At 37.1% G+C, this 24,435-nt stretch overlaps 1 protein-coding gene across 1 annotated transcript; it reads right to left on the bottom strand.

The window, feature by feature from the left end:
- Positions 1–164: 164 nt before the first annotated feature.
- SGTB (small glutamine rich tetratricopeptide repeat co-chaperone beta) lies at positions 165–24,370 on the bottom strand. Its single transcript, XM_082498052.1, has 11 exons — positions 24,303–24,370; positions 22,943–23,069; positions 16,705–16,808; positions 15,856–15,925; positions 13,040–13,139; positions 10,562–10,666; positions 7,673–7,811; positions 7,523–7,585; positions 5,390–5,427; positions 5,066–5,149; positions 165–3,578 (listed from the first exon to the last, which is right to left on the bottom strand). Exons 2-11 carry the CDS (start codon positions 23,040–23,042, stop codon positions 3,467–3,469), a joined length of 915 nt encoding a protein of 304 aa, XP_082354178.1. The 5' UTR covers positions 23,043–23,069; positions 24,303–24,370; the 3' UTR covers positions 165–3,466.
- Positions 24,371–24,435: the final 65 nt, after the last annotated feature.

Raw genomic sequence — 24,435 nt, 5'->3', positions numbered from 1 at the left:
CTTACTAAATTGAGGGAATGAGTCCATAGAGGAAAAAAACATTAAAAATATATCATGCACATTTAATAAAATGCAGATTAACCAATATAAATGGGGATTTTAAAAATGCAATTTATCTGTTACTCTAGATACATCAACAAACTAAAACAGTAAAACCACAAGTATCCAGACAAAAAATGTAAATAACTTTATTTATAACCTATTTTCAAGTTAAACTGACACAAGTTGAAGGAGATGTAACCATTGGTAATAAGAGGTAGGAGAGACACAGAAATGGTAGACAAGTTGCATTTTGCCAGTATGATTTTCTGTAGCCCTGAAACAGAGTACAAATCCAAGGCTGCAGCGTTAGTTCTTTCTCAATATGCATGAGTGATTTTACTTTGTACTTGTTACAAAACCAAAAGTGCAACCAAAACAATTTCTAAGCTGAACAATTCATTAGGTGTCTTTTATGATCAGGCATAGTTAGAATACAGTTCCATGCAAGCATGTTACAGGAGTTTACAATTTGAGTGCAAAACATTTTCTTCTCTAACAATTATCACACTTATATGCTGATGGAACAGTACAAAATCAATTAGGTGTTAAACGCATATTTGCTCAGTTGAATGATAAACTGCAGTCGGCTTTAAATTAAAGCTGTATTTGTGGGGATTGTGGTTTACCCCTTGGATCTAGTGGGATGAAAAATTTTAGTGCAAGAAAAAAAAAGTGCAGTTATTACACAGGAAAAGATTCCTTCCTCACCCTGTGATTAAGACATATTGCATGCCTGTGATACAATCTAGCCTATTCAAGGCAAAATAGACTTTAGCATAAATGATCCCTCTGTTCCTGGTTTCAATGGAAAAGCATGTAATGACAGCTCCTGTTATTGGTTTCACTGTTTTTTATTTAGGCTATAAAGCCCCTTCTGTTAATATACAAGAAACAAAGAATGTTTACAAGTTAAATATTGTGCCAGTTGTAGCACATTCCTAAAGGGTTAGCTAATGCCATCAACGTTTTAATAAGTACTCTGAATACATAGCTGTACTGGAGTAAAACCTAAACGACAATATTGTAATATGTGAAATGAAAGTTACCACTCTGTAAAGATGATTTCAAGAGTAGTTTTCAGATAACTAACCAATGCTTCGTTCCATTTAACCACGGGGACAGTTCTCCCATAAAGCCACAGGGCTTGTATTTGACAGTACAACTAATACAACCAGTCTTTGAATATTACCATATTTTGTAGTTCTTAAGGAACTCTCAAGAGGTTCTTGACACACTTTCTGTCTTAAAGTAGAAAGGTACCTGTCAGCATGAAGATAGCTGTCACAAAGTAAGGATAAATTGAATGTGAGAGGTATTATAGTGCTGTCTAGTTCACTCTGGATTTATTGGTTCCCCTTACCAAAGTTAGTAAAACTTACTTTGAGCAGTTGAAAATATGAAAGAGAGAACTAACAGTTTAACAAGATATATGAGAGGAGCAATGTTTCTCTCCTGACACAACACACTACTCCAAGCAGTGTTTATACAGTAGTTATACCTACAGCCTCCATCAACCTTTCTTGTAAATAGCATCCTGTCCTATCAAATGTAACTGAACTTCAGTAGCAGTTTTCTCGAATGGATTAGATTCAGGATCTGAACTACCTCTGAAAAAAGATCCTGTTAGGGATTTAATTCTTTGTCATCAGATGTTAAGTCTGAAGCTGTTTTTAATGTAAAGCTTAAGTATCTCCACAGCCTCAAAAAGGCAGCTACAGCGACTTATATAGAGAATTTTAAAAAGCATTTTAATGCTGCATATCGGCAAGCTCTATTGAATAAAGTATGAAAAATCTTAAAGTTGTTTAAGTTGCTGTATTGAGCTTTACCTCTTTATTCAACAGATGGTAAATACAGATTTCCTGGTTTTGTGTTTTCTTCAATTCTCTTCCTTTCTTCTTGGATCCAGCTGCATTTTTCCCTGTTTTAATAGGGGAAGACTCCTAAAATAGATGCACAACTAACATTTGTTAGAGTCAAGTATGTGACTTAGCCCCAAATTTTGCATTTGCTTCTACTTGAGGTTGCTCTTTTTTTGACCACAAGATGAATCAGATGTAATGTCTGAGGTCTAGGAGTTCCTGTGTATTCCTCCATTTGGGAGTCTATTGCTACCCCTCCACCCACCTTCTCCAGTCTAACTGGCCAGCAGAGATCACTTTGTCTTAGGAATCAAAGCAGGCTCCTCAAATAAGTTTTGATAAACAAAGAGGAAAGTGTGAGTGTTAAGAACCTCCCTGGAGTAAAAACAAACGTACCTTGTATCAGAAAGCAGTGTGAACAGTAAGCAGAATAAAAAAAAGTTAACATTACTCTCTGAAAGAGTAAGATTAACTGAGCAAGAAAAGCCAGGGTAGGAACAGAAATACTAGAGTAGAAAAATCTTTAATTTGGCCATATAACCGTGACTTAAGATAAATATGCGTAATGAAACTTTAAAAAAAAAAATCCTTAATTATTTAAGCCAGTGATTTACCACACAAGAATAGGAAGAGAATTCTTCTTTCTAAGGCAGTTTTTTTTAATAAATTTTCAGTACTAGTTATTTGTACAGCACAGAACCAGTTTTAGCTTATTACAGTTAAGAATTTTAAGCTTATGTTAAATACTGCATACACATGGAATGTAATACAGTTTGCCATGCCAGGAAAATAGTGCCATAATGCTGACCTCCAGGGCTACTATCATGATTTGAGGGTATACATGGCAGTAGAAAAGCCTAAAACTTCTTAATACTCTTTCTTTTCCCAAGCCAAGTTCCATTTTGGTTCCTGTGTATTATCCTACTCAGGATTAGTGCCTTCTCTTTCTCTACAGTTTGTGGTACTCCTTCAAATGCAATCACCTTCCTCCCTCCTGCCCAATGAAGTTGAAAAATATTTCATGTTTCTAATGATGGCCCCTGCACAGGCTTAAAGAAACCAACTTTTCAAGCATTAGTTTTAAGTACACTCTATACTCCAACACTGATTTATGCTTATTATAAAAGGGCACATCAGATGGGCCTATTCTTTCAATATTTGACAAGGAGTACAGCCATAAAGATTTTCACCATAAGAATAACCTGCCTTTCACACTAGGATTTTAGAATTAAGCTGTTATGCAAGACCAGCCCACTACAAAACTCCCCACTCAATAGCCCTGGAGATCAATCTAATGCACATACTGAAAATGACTTGTACTTAGGGATTTTAATAAACCACCTATTTAGTGTATTAATTTTCAGAGGAGTAACTATACATAAATGATATGTTCCAAGTTATGTGCAATAGATCTGTTTAACAGATTTATTCTTGTTTGCAAACACGCACAAAGAATTTTCTGTCTTCTATTCAAGCAGAGGAGTTACAATGGTGCTTTTGCTACTAACTATGGTACGCATTTGGGGGGTATATACCATTCCAGTTCACATGCCTCCTTTAAGTCAGGAATGCTCTTCAGTGCTGCCACTGAAAGATCTGCTCCGGACATGATTTCTCAGTTGCTCTATGAGCTCTGGATTCTGCTGCTGTATCTGTTGTGCAAACTGCTGCCCCCTGTGTTGAACAGTTTCAAGTAAAATCAACAAGTGAAAAAAGTGACAAGCAGCATTTTTAAGAAAACAGGATATCCCAATACAACTGAAAGGTGCGTTATATGCAAGCTAACACTAAAGATAACTTGCTGTATAGTCTTAACCAACATATTTGTAGTCTTAGGACTTTATCTAGTTAAAGTGCCTCTAAACAGGATTATCATTAGATCTTCATTTTCATTCTTTAGGACTATTACTTCTACTTGATAACATGGAGGAAAAAGTATTACCTTACTTGGTAAAACTAAAATTTAGCAAGAAATGTGCTCCATTATTTGCTCCCTTCTTTTTGAGAGGATCTATTCTATTTGTTTAACATAACTACCCTTGTAGCTGAAGTGCAACCTTATATTCGTTTTTTCAGAAATACAGGTTGCAGCTGCCAACTTGTATTTGTGAGCAAGACATCATTAATAGAAAGCAAGCGTACAATTACACCTTTATGCCTTGTATGACTGAAGTAATGACAGATCCATCTCCATAACAGTTGTAGCTTAAGAGTTGTAGCTTAAGAGCTAAACTAATAGGTGAGAATAACTCCATGTAAAAGATAAGCACAGCACTGGTTTACCAGAAAAAGCAAGTAAGTTAAACATACTACTTCATTATATGAAGCCCGGCATGGCTTCTCTGCAACTTCTGCTTTTTGCCCAAATAGCAAATTATCAAGACTCCTTTAAACCACAGTGCAGGTTGAAGGAACGCCACCGTTTTCATAGATCTAGGTGTAGTACATGTGTTTTGTGAAAACAGCCCTTGATTTTTTGTGGGCACATTCCTTTCTCTGATGTGAATTATAAATAACTTTTGCCCTGAAGGTGCAAAACTTAAAAATAGTTTGAAACACGCTAGAATGCTGAAATAAAGTAAAACTGTATGCCCTTTAAGAAGTCTTGCCATATAAGCAAATGGCATGGTTTTGTGCAGACTATTCCAGATGGATTATTGTTATTATACTATAGAAGACTTGCGTCCTGGTTTTTGTAAAAGCTACTCCTCATTATACTGAGTTCCCTGGAGTCTTCCCAGTCTAAACAGAGGGATGTCTGAGCAGAATTTGTTGCGATCTCTTCTAAGTAAATCTGTAGCTTTTCTAAACAGTGTCTGGGATACCAGGTAGTAAATTTATCAACACAATTTGAAAGCACATGTAGGAGTACTTAAAGACTGAAAGGAGCACTTTTAGTAAGTGTCCTTTTAGAAAGTGTATGACAGTGTATGACAACCAGAAAGTGAAACAGCACACAGTTCAGTCATTCCAATTGATGAAAATGTACAAAGCCAACAAACAAGTAAAATAAGTCTTCAAGGTCTCAGTTTTAATAATAATCAGGCATACAGTGGGGACAGGCCACAATATAATTGGCTTGACACCATCCCTTTTAAATAGATGTTGCACAATGATGCTTCTACAAATGTAACAGTTAAAACTATGCAATTCTTACTTACGCATGGATCAGGCTGGACAAATCTGACAGGCCACCAACACCGGCAGCAGGGCCACCAATGGCATTTGACATCATCCCCGACATCCTAGAACAGTTAACACAGTGTTGGTATTGGAATATACAGGGATCTTTACAGTAAGCAATAAACTATAGTTCTGTTTTTAATTGCTAGGAAGAAATAAGCTGCAAGAGGAACAAACTGCAGTAATTTTATATACAGCAAGCAAAAATAAAATTACATTTTCAGGAATACAGTACTATCTGCCTTTTATTAATTCAAACCCTAAAGACATTTGTTTTAATGGTACTCAATTCTAGTACTTACAATTGTTGAACTTGAGGATTCTGCATTAAGCTTGCCGCCTAGAATAGACAATATATAGCTGAAATTATAACTTATTTACTACTTAGGTATCACTGGGGAAAATGTGGGAAAAAAAACTCAAAAATCCACATGCTGTAGTCTATGTTTTATTAAAAAATTAAGCTAAGTTTATGTGCACAGAGATGTATGGTCCCCAGCAAAAAGAATCATTACAGGAACGTATTTCGAGGATATGAAGCTGAGAGAATTTGTTACACATTAGGTAAAAAATAGTGATTACAGATTCATACATGAAAAGTATGACAAGAAGACATTAAACGTGAAAACCCAGTACCAGAAAACTAAACAAACAAACAAAATAATAATTAAAAAAAAAAATCACTTAAGGCTTCCAAGGACAAAGATTTTATATTGGACTTTTGGAGAAAAGTCTGTATTTTGTTGTTTCCCAGCCTGGATAAATCAGTTTTGCAACTACTATTACTACTGGGTATAAACTGTTAAGATTACAACCAGAAAATATTGCAGAATAAACCAGAGTATGGGCCTATTTGGTAGCATGGTTTTATAGTAATATATATCTTCTGTGGTAATTGCGTATCTTCTTACTTTGTAGTAACCATGAGGCTATTTACGTTTCTCATTCCTAAGACACCTCAAAAGTTATATTGTGTTTACCATAGTGTAAGGGTATATATGGACAGATACTATAGAATAAACCAGGTAATATTTTATAGTAACATACTTCCTACAGAAATTAGTGTCTATGAATACAAGACCAATAGGCATAATGCAATATCTGCTTATTCATTCTCTTTTTAAAGATACTACAAAAACCAGATATATACAATATTCATTTTATTGATCAATATACCTCCATACATACATCTTAAAAGCAAATCAACTCTTTTCTCTATGTACAGTTGGATATAAAATGCCAAATTCAGGTCCATTCTATCGGTAATAAAGGATTTTTTTTTTTTTTTTAACTTCTTCTATGAGTAACAAGTCTGATCTAGGTTAGGGGCCAAAATGGAGGCTAGAAGTAACTTTCTCAAGGTCAGACAGTGAGTCAATTTCTTCCTCAAAAACAAAACAAAAAACTACACCACAGGGAAATAATTCATTCGTTCCTGGCTGAATGCCCTGTGTTCTATCCACTTGACCAGGCATCTTCTGGAAATAATGCAAAAAATCCTTTCCCCATAGTTAGTTCTATATTGAAGCGTAACAGATGCAGACTGTCTGAGTAAGTCATGTGGCCAATAATGTGGTACACAGAGTTCCACTGCTATTTAATCACCAGTGCCATCGGAGAACTCACTCATTTCTTCCCTGCCTACCATCTCTATTATTTGGCCTGGACGCATTGATCTCTCTTGAATGCACTGCATTTCCACACAGAAGCACTGGTTGAGATGTTCTGTCCTAATGAAGCTACCAGAGGGGCAGTGAAGTTTTAACTGAGTTCTCAACAGAAATAAGTATTTTTTGCATCTTTTTTCTCCAAATTAAATTCTTCAAAGTCAATTAATACCATTTAGCTAAGAAAGCCATGCATGGAGAAAAACTACTGAGGGACAAACCCACAATTTGCCATTGTAGTGGAAGTAAAGGAATGCAGTATATGTTATTTATATTCATTGTTTGCACATCTCATGAAGTTTTGCACACTTAAGGGTGTCAGGGATAATTTGAAAGAGTAAGAACAGAAAGCTCTCTTGGGTAGTTCTCCCCAGGCAGAGTTACTTTAGTCTTGAGTACTGCATCTGAATCAACTGCTTAAGAGATGATTTCTTTGTTAACTGGTGTGTGGAGAATAGAAAAGAAGCTTTCACCATGCTGTTGACAAGTGTTTTACTATCATGCCATCCATAAAACCAGCATATCTAATCTATGCACATTGTTGTTCATAAGTAAGATAGAGTCAATTGGAAATAAGACAGGCATTATAGGAGAATTATGCTTCACTTCTTGTTATGAGTGTAAAATGACTTAGAAAAGCTTATATTCAGTGTAATGAAACCACTGCCATTACAATAAGCATTAAAATTGCTTGTGTTATTAAACAGGAGTTGTTCTTAAAACTTCAGTTTTAAAACCAGTATAATGTAACGCTTAAAATACACTCACCATACTAATGAAGGCAGGATTGTTTATCAAGCTTGCCATGTCAAAACTCAGTCCAGTTCCAGTCTACAAACAAATTGCAATTGAAGATAAGTTTACCTACAGAATCCCAGTTAAAGCTACTGTAAATAAAGAGATACAGAGCTAACTTACAGGACTGGACATGTCTCTTAGTTTCTGTTCTGCTATTTTCAAATTTGACTTATAAGAGTCATTCTCTGGATCAAGATCCAGTGCTTTTTGGTAACTGGTAACTGCTTCTTCATATTTATTCACTGAGGTCAGAGCCAACCTAATGTGAAATAAAGAAATCCTGGGTAGAACATAAATGACCATCAAAAGATAATGATACATTTTCTGTTCTAAGTAAAACAGTATCTCACAACTAGTTTTTAGCTTAAGCACTAATTTCAAGCAAGTTTTGCTATTGTGCTACTACTGCTTTGTGTTAAGCACTTCTTTTTGCACGAGATGATCCTTCAAGAACTCATCTTGCATTTTCAGTTCCATATACATGCAAGTTTCATTAAAAACTCCTTGGCGTTATCAAGTGATTTAATCTGTATTTGAGAGCACAAGCTGTATCCAGCACCTGTGACCACTGGAACCACGAGTTTTAGCATAATAGATTTTTGTCTTAGGATCAGTGTAAAGTTCTCCTTTTGGATCTTCAACAGCTTGACAAATGGGTTATACAGGGCAGTAGTAACATCTGTAAGATGCTGTAAGAAACCCTTGTATCAGGAAAGTCTGCTTAATGTTTTGAAAAAGAATCTTCTCCAGCAGCTCAGGAGAGCACAGAACAAATCTACTACTTTTGAAACAGTATTTGTTTTCAAATTTGATTAGCCACTATATTTAAAACACTATCGTTCTTTGAGCTATTCCAGAAGTCCATCTGGCTGCAGTTTCAATTCTATCTTCTACTGTATTTTCAATTTATACTGACCACAAAAGTAAACTGATCTTTTCCACATTTTGTGAAAGATCTGTGTAACCCACATTCAGCTATTTAGTACTCTGGTCCCCCTTTGGCATGTGCTGAGCTACACAGACTGGGTTGATAAGCCTGTGCTAATGCACACAAACAGATCTTCACCTTTTATCTCAGGCAAGAGTTATGTTACATACATCAGCCACAGTCATTACTCTTCAGTGATAAACTCAGTAACAGTATGAAACTCCATGAGTTTACAGTAATGCTCCTGGAGGAACCCACACAATATTAGTATTTTCTCTCTTAACACAGTTACTCCCATAAAAAACATTCTCCTTTTGGCCCATTAACTTGCCAAAATAGTTTCTGACCAGACAAGAAATGCAATCTGGTATTTCTGTGATGCAATTGTGGTAGTTTTAATTGTGGTGTTTTGTTTTTTTTTTTAGAGAGAAAGTATGTAAAATTCAGTACAACTCAGAACAGTGAGCGACAGTTTCTTTGCTCACAATTCCTATCCAGACAAATGCTCTCTCAGGGTCATGCTGGAAGTATCACTTTGACTGTCTACATGGCTCCCATCTCTGCATATCACTATGGCACTTCTGCATCTTTCTGTGAAATATAAAGAGTTTCTGTCAAATCCTGAGAAAAACTGATATGCCTGCATAATGCAGTCAGAAAACACAGCTTTCTCATAAGGACTTTTTGTTGAGAAGGTGGTTTCTGCACTTGTTTTTTTCAGTTATCACTAAACAAGCACTGTTTCCTCATTCAGCCTATGCCAAATGTATCATTATATCCATCTGCTGAGTTAGGCAATGGCTTGTAGCTGAAAGTATATCCTCTATCAAAACAACCAGACAATAAAATAAGAGAAGCTTGATTGCCTGAGAAAGATCCCACTTACATTGCGTATCAAAAGGCACACCAGTCTTACACCCAAAACTCTAAAATAACCTCCAATTTGCAATTAAATCAGCCTGTGGCTTCCCTCCATCTCAATGAAATCAGGGGATCTCAGGTTGCGCTCTATGAAGAAACAATCTAAGAGAGTTAAATAGGACAAAACCAGTTCAGCAGTCCCTACACTTTGCAAGTGAATTAGTCATCTCAAAAGCCAGTCAGGCTACGTTTGTATTAGTAAAAGAAACTACATAGTGGAGAGTTTTCAAGTGATAGAATTCTATTATCTTTTATCTTAAATAAATGCTCCCTAGCATAGTTTTGTCCCAGGCCAACAAGCATTATCCCAGACAATTTTGGGGCATGGTTCAGAACTTAACACAGGCCAATGCAATTTAGCAATAGGCAGTTTGTATGTGGCCACTCCATACTGCAAACTAGATTTTAATAACATAGACATGGGCCATTTTGTGCCAGCTGACCCAACAAACAATCCCAAGCATTTTTTAATTTACTAGTATAGATAGAACCTCAAAAGACTTATGCAACATTCAGCCCACACCCACAATACATTTGATTATTGAAAATGCAAAAGCTACACATCTTGGATGAATGGCCCTTCGCTCAAGTAGATATCCCTTTCAGAACATATTTTTTTCAGATAGCACTTAATCAGACCCACTGCATAAAGAGGCTATACTATTAATCTCTCAGGCATGACTCAGAAAAACTACCAAAGGGACATAGCTTAGTCCTGCTAAAATATCTGCTTCCAACGAGCTATCGAACAGAAGAATTAAGCTTCTATTCCTGGTAGTATGAAGCCCCAATACTTTCAGGATCTGTTCTCTAACAACATCATTAACAGATTCACTGCTTCAACTGCAGAATTTTGATTACTCATAACTAGGCAGGAGGTAGAAAAAACACACCATGACTTTTTAAACTAAATTTGTGAAGTTAATAAACTGAAAGAAAAAGAATTGCAAACTGATGAAATCTGACATGAAAATGCTGAGATCAACCACATATATAAAACTTAAAGCTGACAGCCTGCTAGGGTCATCTTCAGAAAATTGCTACACTTCCAAAACAAGAACGTCAGCTAAGTAAAACAATCTATTTCCACTTATTTCAGAAAAATCTACAGTGATTTACACTTGGGTCTTCAGTGTTTACTCAGATTTGTATTAGCTTACCCCATTCTCCCATATGCTTTGCTGTACTTTGGATCTATTGCTATGGCTCTCTCACAATCCTTTATTGCTTCACTGTATTTGTTGAGCTTACTTTGTGCAGCAGCCCTAAGAGGAAGACAGCAGGGAAGGGAGAGTTTTGTTAGGAAAAACAAAAACAAAAACAATAGAAGAAAAAGTAACAAGCTTAAATTCACATGTCCATGACTAACTTTAGACTTGTTTAATCTTAGTGACTTTTCACTCACTATTTAGGCAATGTCTCAGCTTACTTCAGTTAAGTAGGACAAGCAAATGTTCTGAATTAAGTATGTGCTCAAGTGCATTGCTAGACTAGGGCTTTGGAGAACATGCACTCACCTTTTGAGGACACAAAGGATAAATAATTCTAAGGAACTGTTTTAGATCCACCATGTGACTATGCACAAAATACATCATAAAACCTATTACAATTTAAACTCTCAAGCAGTAGTTTACATAAAATCATTGATTAAGCAGTAGTATTTTATACAACTCGTGTTTTCCAGCAAGAAGTATAGTTTTACTGCCATTCAAAGGAAAGCTGTGATTTTTCCCTGCTCAGTCTTTCAGCAAGCAATTCATACTTGCAGGTAAATCAGGATAACATTTCTCAATAATCTCTGAATTACTAAATTACAATTGCATCTCTACACCAGAGAATTACTAAATGTTGCATGCATTTATACAGTAAGATTAAAGACTTGCCCAAATTAAAAAGGACATTGGAACACATTAATAATCAAAACTTCCCCAGTTTGAAAGGTCTCAAAACACTAATTTGTTCTTCCTTGATTAAAAAACTATAGTACAAAAGACAATATTTCCACTGCATAAAGCATTCTATTTTATTAGGAATGCTAGATGGCTACAGTCATCACTATATTCACTATATCACTTCCTCCTGTGATAACCTGCAAATCGCATGTTTTTTCTGACTTTGATTAAAACCTGTTCCGAATGGGACTACTTATATATTTTAAGTATTTAGGCTGCTTAACAGTTGTACAGCTCCACAGATGCCAGTGAAGGAAGATGTATGGATAAAAGCTAGGGACAATGCTTAGTCTCTTGTGTGTGTGAACATAAAATGTTTTTTCCATGTTTACAAAAAATTTATATGGCCAGTTAAGATGTCGAGGGCACCTCAGCTCTCTTTTTCTCAATGCTGTGAATAAAAAGCAATGCTGTTGAAGGCAATGTGTCTCCATTACTCCCAAATTGTCTTAAGAAGATAAGATTAAGGGTTATATTTATTCAAATGCCACATCACCCACAAAATTTGAAGAGACTGCCTGTCTTCCTTTAAGTAACTTCATACAATACTGTGCTTACTGACATCAAGATTCATTTTGGTCCTCACAAATGTGATATGTGATGATGTAACACACAGAGTGAAGTATTTCTATTCTTGCCAATTACAGATTTGGTGCTTAAGCCCATTCTACTGAGGAAACTTTCAGTGATCTTGGGAGGCTTTTGAATCTGGTCTTGTATTTCCATTTTATACCTAAAATCACTTATGTGATCAGTTTTCTCAAGGATAATAGATGATTTACACCTTGAACTGCTGTAAAATATTAGTAGACTGTGTATTTCCTTTCTCTTTATGCTTGCCATGAAGCACTAAACATTTCACGTGTATTTATGACAAAACTAGAGTCTGGAGTAATGGAAGCACAGCTCCAAAAATAGAAAAATCCACTGGGTACAGTGCCACAAGGACGGATTGACAGCACCTAAGTTAATATGTTCTTCTGGTAACAAAGACACTGAAGACCGTAGAGCACAGTGGCTCTACAGCCAGACTATTTCCAGTAGGGCTCATAGTCTATTCTGCCTTTGCTCTTATGCTGATCTTCAGGGCAGTATACTGAAAGAGGACACTTCTGCTACTGGGCTAACGTGCACTTTCAGACTTCATCTGCTCCCATGTCACTATGTCTTCACTATGGTAAAGAATAGATTATACAATGAAACGACAACAGCAGCCTTGTTATTTTTCAACAGGTCATGCATAAAAATGCTGAGTATTTATACAATGCTTGAAATCTCCAAAATGCTATTCCCACATTGATGGTATTTTTTCCAGGGAAAGCCAATACTAGGAGAGAGAGAGATAGCAGCTGAGTCACTAGAACACCAGAAAAAAAAAAAAGGCTCTTACTACTGTCAACAGACTGGGAATCACAGCCTATGTTATGATTTAATATAGACAACCTATCTCACAAAAATCTGATCTCAAGTGTTACAAGTAATTTTACAGCCTATATTACACCTTTAGCCAATAGAGATATGCTGAATGAGCCTACTTTTGCTTTAGATCTTTTACAAAGTTAATATGATAAATTTCTAAATAGTGGGGTTTTCCAGCCCCACTTGTTTTGGTCTACTTCACAATTTATCTTTAAAATAATGTTAATGAAGTTTGGGAATAAAAAGCTTGTATTATTTTGCTTTTACCTGTTACAGTAATAGACTGCATTGTTTGGATCCAGTTTTATAGCCTTAGTGTAACAATCCACTGCAGCACCATAGTTTTCTTCTTTCATATGATTATTACCTGAAATAAATTATAAAAATCTCTTAAGAAGTTAAAAGATATGATGCTATGCATGAAAGAAATAGAGCAGCCACATTGTAGCATCTATATAGGGTAGTTATGATTGCACGTTTTTGAGATACATTCTTTCAAATACAACTGGCATGGAATAATGCAAATAAAAATATCTACTATGCCTGTAAAGTTTATTATGTACACTGTATATTGTAGTCCACCACATAAACCTTCCCAATCTTAACTTGCTATTTCACATTTTCCAGCTAGTTTCTGCTGTTAAGCAAAGGTCACTTTGTTAAGAAGTGTAATTGGAATTGCAGTTCTACTCTAATAAAGATTCAGTCTTAACTATCTTAGCAATCTTCATAATCCAATAGGCTATATGTTGATTCCCTTTTGGTCTTATTTTCTCACATCCCAGCAACTTGCTTGTAACTATCCATATAACATGGAAAAGCAGTAAGCCGCACTTCTGTGATGCCACATAATTCATTCATTAAGATAATGGAAAGTATGTAGAGCACAAGCAATCTAAAATTATTCTGAGGCAAAATTTCTCACCTACAAAGCTCAGAACTTCTACTCTATAATGGAGTTTCATATTTCGTGTTTTTTTAATTCCAATGAAAAAAAATAGAAAAATACAATTTTTCTATGGGAAGAAAATTCTGGAGTAAGGCCTTTCAAAACAAAAGATATCTTACGCACTCTTCTCCCCCCAAGGTTCTTTCTTTCCTCATGACAGAGTAGTAGAGAAAAAGTACTAGTTCAGAGTGCCCAAGCTTAAGGCTGTCCCTGGTCCCAAGACTACAGGTCTTTGGCCTGCTAGATCCTACAGAAGCCTTGGTTTCCCAGCAATGTCAAGAAATTGTCAGAAAAATTACAGATTTCCACTGACTTCCTTGTATTTTGGGAAAATATTTCAACCCCCTCCCAAAATAAGCACAAGAAGGGATAAGTCAACAGGTTACTACAGATGTAGATAACTGCATATGCAAAGGCTGGAAAAGTTCAGTTAGTGCAACATTTTGTCCCTGACAGAAAGCAAAAGACTGTGGTGCAAGCAGTCTTAGGTGCCTGTGCTAACTGAAAGCAACTACACTTGCATTTATTTGTGAACATGGAGAGCTTAATAAACAATAAGTATCATGAAGGTAGCACAAAACCACTTATTCCCAATAGCAATATACTAGACTGTAATTACAGTCAGCAATCCCTGCTGGTGAGATGGCAGGCTGAAACTATAACTGTATGTACACCTTCAAAATATATACAGAATGTGACCATATCTATCTCATTTCTAAAGGCCAACCATCTAGACATCTTTCCTTTGGTCTAAGGTAAAGATCTGTATACTAAATCCTGTTGTCAGATAGAAGACTTGCAAGTTAGTTGCACTAAACGAGATTGCAGCAATTAACATTTCTCTAGAACAAAACTCTATCCATGACTATCAAAGTTGGAACTTCTGATACTGCTCTGAACTAAAGATGACCTGGGGTAAAACGCTAAGATGGAGCCTCAGTGGGTACATTTCTTGCTTCCTCTCTCTCCAGCTCCGAATTGGCTAAAGGAAAACAGAAAAATAGCTAGACGTACTATTTCTGCTGAGCTTAAGCAATTCAGGACAAAAGGAATAGCAACTGTAATATTTTATTTGAATGCCAGACAAAAATTCTTAAGACAAAAAACCCCCACAAATGGTTAGACTTTTGCATGTGTGTCCTCTATAATGAAAATACTACCTATTGTTATAATTTATACTGTGGTAATACCCAGATCTTTTTAGGATCAAGCCACTGTTACACTATACAAACCTGCACATAATCTGTGCTCTTACATAGCTTACATTAAGCCAAAGTGTCAAGTGATATACAAGGGTAGGCAAGTAAATTAAAGTATTTACTAGTCTGGAGGGTATGTTACTTCCTGGTTTTATAACAACCAAGAAAGAAAGCGCAAGCTATCTGATTTTGTTTTCCCATTCATTACCCAACTTCTACAGGTACTAGAGCTGGTTTGCGAGCAGAGGAGGAGCAGGCTGGAGGCCAAAAAGTTGAAGGAAGTTATTCCCTTGGTAAGAACATACAGATAGAAATGAGGAAATGACAGAGTTACAGAATTACAGTATTATAGAAGATATGGGCCAAATGGACTTCCTCAAGTTATCTAATTTATCCCCCTAACTCAGAGCAGGAAAGTACTCATAACTGAAAAGCATGATAGTGGTGATAGATAATACTTGTGTGAAAATGAGGATTTACATGACAGAGCAGCATTAGAAAACAGGACAGGAAGTTTTAACTTCATTATGGGAAATTAACCAGTGGCATTTCAAGCAGTTCCAAACTGCTTACTAGTGTGCCTAATAGCTGACACTTTAAATGGCCCTTTGCTGAAGTTTAGACCCTTTTCAATTTTTTCAGTAGAGACACAGCATTGCTTTAGTAACACAAAGACTAACACATAGCACACACTCATTTCCTTAGTCTATTTCACAAACCCCTGTGGATTGACAGATGACAAGACAGAAGTCACAGATTTAAAACAGGCATTGCTCTAACACCCACACCTGTAAAGTGCTGAATATCCCTACAGTCCAATAACCATACTGACTGCCCAATAACCATACTGCCCAGCTTCTATACTACCACTATCCATGATAACCCAAAAATCTTAATAAAAGCACAAAATGTTTATTCCTATGTTTATTACAAACCTTCATCCTTCAGTTGGTCAGCCTTTTCAACATCCTCTGGTAAAGAATCCGAGAGAGGCAGCATGTCATTCTGTGCGTACACAAACCAAGATTTTTTCCATTAAAATACAAGTTCTGATTTTATTAAACACTTCATTCATCCTGGGCAGCATTGTATGAACAAGCAACCAGGTTTTCTGTAGTGCACAGAAAGTATTAAAGAACTAAACATCACTAAAACATCCTTAGAAGAGAAAGATGGTTTGCTTTCTACTACTAAAAAAACCTTATGAATCACCACATATTTTAAGGAAGCAAAGGGGAAGAGAGCTGATACGTTTGTACAGTCTTGGTTTTCTAACTTCTGACTCTCCTATTTGACATCCTGGTGCTTCCTGTGCTTCCTGTACTGGAGATCCCAGATAACACATAAAATTAGTAAACATTTTTGAAGTTCCAATTTTAAGGTTAGTGTCCATGAAGAAGTTTTTAAAACTGAACAACTAAATTATTTCCAGAAGGGATTGAGAAGCATCAGCAAACTACGAATGACCTCAAGCACTTCGCAGACATTTATCTCTGGGAATTGCAAAATGAATTGATAAAATTGATAAAATCCTTCCAGTGAGAACAAGACATTCGGTGTTTAGTAATTTTCTATACGGAATTGTCCTTCTTGAGCTGAAATTAATTCCTCCCACTGCCCCAAAATATTCTGATTCTGCTAGCTTTATGGAAATTTCACTTTTTCATGTTTTCCTTAAGTTTGTACATCATTTTGACCTATAGAGCATTTTAAGGTTGTGTATACAATATTAAATCTTAGCACATATTGGCAGAGTAACTCTAGAGTCTAAATGAAATTCTTACCTTGTGAAAAGAATTTGTGAACATTTCTATCAAATGCTGTGGAGGTGCAAGATGAGTATCTTCCAGGTTAATCTTAAACACAGTCTCCAGACACTGAATTGCAACTTACAAGAAAAAAAAGAAAAAAAAAAGTCACAAGTTTCTCAACAGAAGTATAATTTCACTTATTTATTTATAAAGCTGTGATTTACTTCCTTATTCAGCTAGTAAAAGCAGCTCTTTGGAACATATTATAAAATAAAGAGAGAATACCTGCTCCTCATAGAATTGACTTGCTGAAAAATAGTATAAACTATACAGAATCCACACATAGTTTGGCCATTACTTGTAACCCAATTTAAATTACTTGTAAACCAATTTAAAACTTTTGTTTCAATTCTTTCAATCTTCTTTTTTTCAAACATAAAAATATGAGGATTCAACAAAATCACTACAATTCATAATACAAGTATTGTGCGTGTGTGACACACCCCACCTCAAAACACCACAACTGCCATATATCTGTGTGTCATAATAGTTGGGAGAAAATAGCTCATCTTTACTGTAAAGAATAAATGCAAGATATTTATTACTGTTATCTTTTTTCTGGAACAAAATATATTCATTTGAAGACACTGTTTATTACTAAAATGCTTCATTAATAACAAGCTTTTATCCTATTAAAAAAACCCCAAATAACTGCAGTATCCTTTCACACGTTCTGTTGTAAGGATTAGATTACCCTCCCACACCTGCAATAATGTAAATACACTCACAACAAGCAATTCTAAAAAAACAGCAGAGCCAAATACCTAACAGAGCCAAATACCTAAATGAAGTTTTAAATGTGCTCACATATTTATAGACAAAAGAAGATGAATAGCAATTACTATATACAACTCTGTATATATATGTATTCTGTTAATTATAGTATCTCAAATTATATTATTATTTTCCCTATCAACTTGAGAATCCAGTATAATGTTTTTATTAAGGTATAGAATCTAAATGTTTTAGATTGAAAACTGAAGAGGAACAAGGAACAGCCTTTGTAAAGCCCAGTTTGAACAGAAAAATTACTTTTTCCAACTACAGATAACCAGGAGTAGCTGAATTGAAATTAAGTAGCAGTAAAAAATGAATGTGAGAATTTAAATTGAATTTCAGTCCAATGTTAATATAATAAATATAACTTGAATTTCTATTTGCATTATAATGAACCTGAACACTGACCCAAAATTAGAAAAGTAAAATTACTGAATGTTAACAACAGTTAAGGCCAATTTGAGGAGCCTATTTTCTATGTCACAGCTGGGAGAAAGGGGAGAAAAGCAGAACTGTAGTAAAAAAATAGTAAAAACTGGAAGATGTAATTTTTTTCAAACTCTGATAACATAGAATAGAAATTATTCAGAAAAAGCCAAGTATGATACAAAATTAATGTTGACAACATATAACAATTGAATATATTGCTAAATATGGATAGAAATTGCTCCTATAACCTATAAATCCTAAAAATATATCAAGTTGCCAATTTAAATTACCCAGTAAGAGTGCTGAAGGATTTGGGTTAAACTCCTTTGTCTCCAGCTATGTAGAAAAACTTAATTCTTGTAAAGTAATCACTGAGTATGCTGAATTCTGAATTATATATTAATAGTACTTATTATTAGATCATAAAAATCAGTGGAATTCCATATCTAGTTTTTCCTGGTATAACTTAACAGGAAGCCACTTGCCATAGTATACTTGCCAGTTTTCCCCTCAAACTTATATTCACCTAAAGGCTTTCCCTTTCCTGAATGCTTCACCTCATATGTAGTTTTGCATAAATTTAAAATACAATCCCCTCCTTTATCTTTCTCATGGCTTTCAGTCTGTGACACCAACTCTCTATCATACAGGAGATTTTTGCAAAGTGCAGCAGTGCAAATTATGCTTAAAAAAAAATCCTGAGTATAGTGTTATTACCAGTAAGCATTTCCATGAAATAATTAGTTGTTATAGTGAACTCCCACATTTCTGCTTTAACTGAAAAATGGAATTTATAATCCTTATAAACTATCACAGATGTAAGAAAATTAGAAGCAATTATGGGATGAATCCATAGGTTAGAATAATAACCACTGGCTAACATGCAAGCCAACAATAGTTACCTGTGTAAAAATAAACATAGCCAAACCAGAAACTTTTCCAAATCAGAAGATGTATTAAGTTGTGACAAGATCAATAACTACCCTGTTTTAATGTGACATAAAAACCCCACCCCAGTAAAGTCAACGGAGCAAAGACTTGATTTTGTCTGAAAAGTATCTTGAGACTAGACTGCCAGCACCTCACTGTCCCACGATCAAAGTGAGGCACTATCAACTGCCACAAGCTCAATACCACCAGTAAATTGGGAAAGATTTGCTACCCCATGTGAGTTATTAATCTAAGATTTTTCCCACATCTGATTTCAAAGGCTGAAGTTATCTGTTCTCCCTATTACTTCCATCATCACACACACTTTCAGAGGCCTAGGCAGTTGCGGAAGCTTGTACTGCCCACCTTGCAAACCCATACAGATACCTACCTCCCTGCTGAACAGCTGGGGCTCACACAAATGCCTACTACCTGGAAACAGGAGCTCTTGGGCTATGCTGCAGCCCATCTCAGTGTCCCATTGCCACATAGCTACAGGATTTTTTGCTGTCGAAGCGTAAGCTGCAAGCAACATCAAGGAATCACAGCAGACATGCAGGCTGTTGATGACTGAATAATGAGTATCAATTGACCCACTGAGGCCCCTTTAGTACTCGGTATCATCTTGCTTCATCTTACACGTAAGCTTCCCCATCTTAAGTACTACATGGATCCCTCGCCTTAGGAAGTGCATTCCACTGTTTTGAAAACACTGACTTAGAGAAATTCATCGTGGTACATTGCTCTTAGAAGTAGAAAAAAGTCACAGCCTTGTGCACGTTGTAGAGAGTTTCTGCATTAATCCCACAAAAGTAGGTGTTATAGACAAGAAAAAAAAAAAAAAACAACAACCAAACAGGAACTGTAAACAGGAGAGAAATAACTCCCATTTAAACACGCTGTCTAAAATACAACTTGGAAGAGGTGAAGTTTCTAGTTCATACAATAGGGTTGAGCATTAACCACCAGAGATCTGTATCACTGCTCTAGATCCTAGGTTGTGGAGAGTATATTTCTCCAGTCTAGCTTCTAATTACTCTGCTTTCTCAAATTAAGGCACTTTTATTTATTGTGGTTTGTACTGGGCTGGACACTAAATGAACGACAAATGCTTTCTTTAACCTCCCTCCCTTCAGAGCGGGAGAAAGACTTAGGGGTTGAAAAGAAACTAAGCTACTTTAATGAAATAGTAATAATAAAAAGAAAATATAACAATATTAATAAGAAAATAATGAAATATATACCATAAATACAAAACCATATCAAGCTCCCAGGATGATAATCACGTCACCGGCAGGCACCGGGAAAGTCCCAGACTGGACTCAGTGACGGACAGGAACTGGATTCCAGATCTGGATGCTGGAATGCACAGATTGGGATCAAAGGCAAACGAATAAACAGAGTCCTGCTATGAAGCCGGCCACTGAAGAAAGAGAGCTGACCCTTTGATCCCTCAGCTTTTATACTGAGCATGAGGCAGACGGGATGGAACACCCTGCTGGTCAGTTTTGGATTACCTGTCCTGTCTGCTCCTGCCGCAGGTGCGACCCCTTTACACTCTTCTGCTTCTGACCCTCAAATGGGGCGAATAACCAAGTTATCTGGCCTTGGGTGTTACAGCAATAAGTATAAACAAGAGCTTCTCTGCGTACTAACTATAAACATCAGACCTTATCACTGCCAGAAGCAGACACAGTCTGAAAAACATGCCATTAATTTCAGTCAGAAGAATTAGAAGAAGCTTAACTGAAAAGTAAAATTACTGAAAAGAAAATTGGTTCTGTTCTACCTCAAACCAGGACATTATTCATCATGCAAATACAAAATTCCTAGAGGAAATTTACACTATCATTGACATTGCTATATAATTCAAACATGCAGAATGCAGGTTATCAATATAAGTGGAGTCTAAAAGCATGCTTCTATTTTGATAAAGTCTCAATTCTATTTGCAATGTTCTAGCTCTTTTTGTTGTTTTGTGGGGAATGGGAACTGTTTAAATTACTTCTCGGCACAGCCACTTAATCATACAGTGTTTTATGTTTTCATAGGCACCAAGTAGGTACATAAGGCACCAATGAAAAACATCAGTCAAATTTTTTCATAGCTTATGTCTCCACCTAACATTAAACACTTCAATGGGTGGGACTTGGGCTATTGTTACTCCACATGCACTAAAGATATTTTGCACAACGAAAATGAGTCAATTATTCAGAATGCCCACCTCCTATCCTCTTAACACATAGCATATGGTACCACACTTTTTGGCAGGGAACAGCTCTAAAATTAGGATTTTGTATCTGTATTAAAATGGTAAATTTTACATCAGCATTTAAGCACAACTGAGGTTTTATAATATTTTTTGTTCAGAAAACAGAATCTTGAAATGGTTGATTTTTTCATATAGACATTGGCTACAGCTGTTTTTAAGACGCTACCAGGTAAATTTTCAGTCATAACCTGATGTTTATCAGTTTTATAATAAAACAAAAGGAATACCCTTCATCTCTCATAATATCATTTGCAAAAACATCGCTTTCTTTCATCAGCTGAACATCATAATAACATGATACAGGTTAAATTCATAGATGATTACCACTTTTCATATGTACAAAATGCTCCAGATTACAATGTAAAACCTAATCTTTTGTCTTTTATTCTCTTGGAAGTATCCTTTGAATATCATGATACAAATGTTTTTTTCTTGCTTACATTATTCAACAACTACACTATAAAACCAATAGACAGGTTTATGCGGTGGGATTCAGACGCAGACCAATATGATCGTGCTGAAGCTGTTTTATTACAATACTTGAGGTGTTATATACTTTTACTACAACGTGGGTTAGTATCGTGTCTTGTGCTCATTGGCCTTTAACCTTATACACACAAACTATTATTGGTTAAATACAGCTGTAGCAATACACATTCAGCATCTATTTAGGAGTCGCAGCAGTTTCAGTATCAGCGTGTGAATTCATGTCGACCTTCAGACTGTACCAACTTGTCTTTTATCTCTTCTGTTGCACAAAGTTCACAAGCTCATTATTTCAACGTGTCCGTTGTTTTCCAAAAAGCTCCCACAGGTTTATCTTTTTAAGTTTACGCCTCTGAGAAGCAGGACTTGCTTTGCACCTCAGGGAAGTCTACCCTCCACACCTCAGATTTCAGGTAATTGCTCAGTTACCTGAAAAAACTCAGATTTATTGCACTGCTGGTCCTAGACTTCCCCTTCTCGCCTTTTGTTCTTCCCCCCTCTCTTTTTGTTCTTCACTTGCTTAATTCCATATTATGATACCACCATGAAGTCTCCAGGAATTAAGAAAAAGGAATAAGAGCAGTATGAAGGAGAAAGGCAGATACTATGAAGTTACTAAGGCTTAATGAATGTCTGTCAACAGATGAATCCACACATAAGTCCATCTTTCTGTAGAGATGTCTACACATAGACGGACTTGAATGTATAACAGAAACTATATCATACTGAAAATATTCACTACCATGCACTCTTTGGAATAGCTATTCAAGTTTAAAAAAAATGCAAATAATTTATTTTATTTTCCATATTCTTAGGATCTCTTAGCCTTCCCTCATAAATTACATCAAATTCTTCCAAGTATAACACAGGAGTTCTTCCCATATACCAAAAGCAATATATGGTAATTGTTTTACTTCCTCCATGGCCAGCACAGCTGCTGTCAGACACAAAATGCACAAAGAAAACAAACATAAAAGTAAAGAGAAAAAGAATCAGCAGGCAAAACGTTGTGGGACACATATACAAATCACTACCATAGTCTGTATTATGGCACAGTTTAACCTGATGTGATTCAAAGTATCTGTTGCTCAAAATTAAGGTAGTGCACATTTTGTAACTTTAGAACTTCTTTTTAGATGAGAGATGTTTTAAAATTAATAATCTCAGAAATATTAAGATCATGATCTTATTCACAGGTAGTATTTGGTGGCAGTTTCAGTTAGGTCACTCTGGTTACCTTCTATGACAATATGCATCAAGCAATTTAACGGATGGGTAGGCATTATACATACATATATTACCACCTTTATCACTTACCTTCCAAGCTTTCTTGTTCATCTGGAGTGAAAGTATCCATCTGACTCTGCTCTCTCAAGAAATGGATGACTGCATAAACCAAGCGTTTGACTGATGACATTTTGAAACTGATGAGTTTCTCCTATGTCTTAAAAAAAACAGGATCTCTTATTTCAGAAAAACAAATTCCTAGAGTTTTCCAACCTCCCACTGACCTCACTAAGAAGCACACACAATACACAAAAAACTTATCCTTCACCAGAAAGCACAATAAAGTGGTGCCTAGAAACAAATGGTTAAATTTTATGGATTAGGGAGAACTCCAATCACCTAACTATCAGCAAAAGAGCACAGTTTTCCTCAGAGTTATTCCTGCAGGAGAGTTCACCAAGGCTAAAATAATTTAACAACTTCTTTTTCTTTTTTATTTTTTTTTGAAGTTTAGATTTTATTTCTAAGACATATGCACTTGGAAGCAGGAGCACATGCCAAAGTCAAAAATTAATTAAAGAGCCACACTGACAAATACAACAACATAAAGAAGCACACCTTAATAAAAGGTGTTCTGTCCCCTGACATTGTGCTGCCGAACGGTTTATACTCACTTTGGACAAAAAACTGGAACACCGTGACCTCAGTGCACGCTTGTGATTAGTGACACTGCTGGCTCAGTCTGATTTGCATTCTGCATCAGCTGGGAGTTACATAACTTTAGGGAAAATTTTAGTTCCAACTTTCAGAGTTATTTTCCCTTAAACCGCTTAGGTTTAAAAGGGCACAACCTCACCCAGTCGCCAGGGAAAGCAGGTTAAACGAGAGTCTTCCATGAATGGAACGGCACGGCCAGGGCCAACCCTCGCTCCGTTATTTTCCCTCCACAGCCCCCGCGCCAACCGACGCGCCGCCAAACCCACGGGGGGACGGGGGGAAAGGCGGCTCCTCGCCGGCGGGGCGCCCGCCCTATTCGGAGCCCCCCACCCCCCACCCCCGGCAGCGAAGGGCCGAGGAAGCGGCCGCCGACACGCCCCACCGGAGGGGCAGCACGGGGGGTCCCGCTGGCTGGGGCGCGCTCGCCGGCCGGGGCCGCCGTCCCTGTCACCACACCCCCCCCCTCACACAACCCCACACCCACGGCAGGCCACTCGCTCCGGCTCGTAGGTCAGGTCTGCCCCGCCGCCCGCGGAGGCCCCCTCTCGGCACCTCGGGGACATCGGCCGCGCCGCCCGGCCTCTCCCGCCCCGCTCGGGCCCACCGAACGGGGCCCGATCCGCCCCACCGCCACCGAGCTGCGGGGACGAGGGGCTCCGGCGAGGCGGCGCGCAGCCTCCCCCGCGCCTCGCAGAGCTGTGCCCGCCCAGCGCAGAAGGGGCATCGCCCTTACCGTGCGAGACGCGGTCAGCCCCGCGGCGAACGCCCTCCCCGTCCCTGTCAGCGCCGCCGCTGCCGCCGCCAGCTGCGAGAGGGACAAGGGGCGCGAGGGCGGGCGGGCGCGCGCGCCGCGGCGAGAGAAGGAG

Source organism: Vanellus vanellus, assembly GCF_965231255.1.
Source record: "Vanellus vanellus genome assembly, chromosome: Z".
NCBI lineage: Eukaryota > Metazoa > Chordata > Aves > Charadriiformes > Charadriidae > Vanellus > Vanellus vanellus.
Note: the sequence above shows the minus strand (reverse complement) of the source record. Positions and strands in the feature narration are given on the sequence as shown.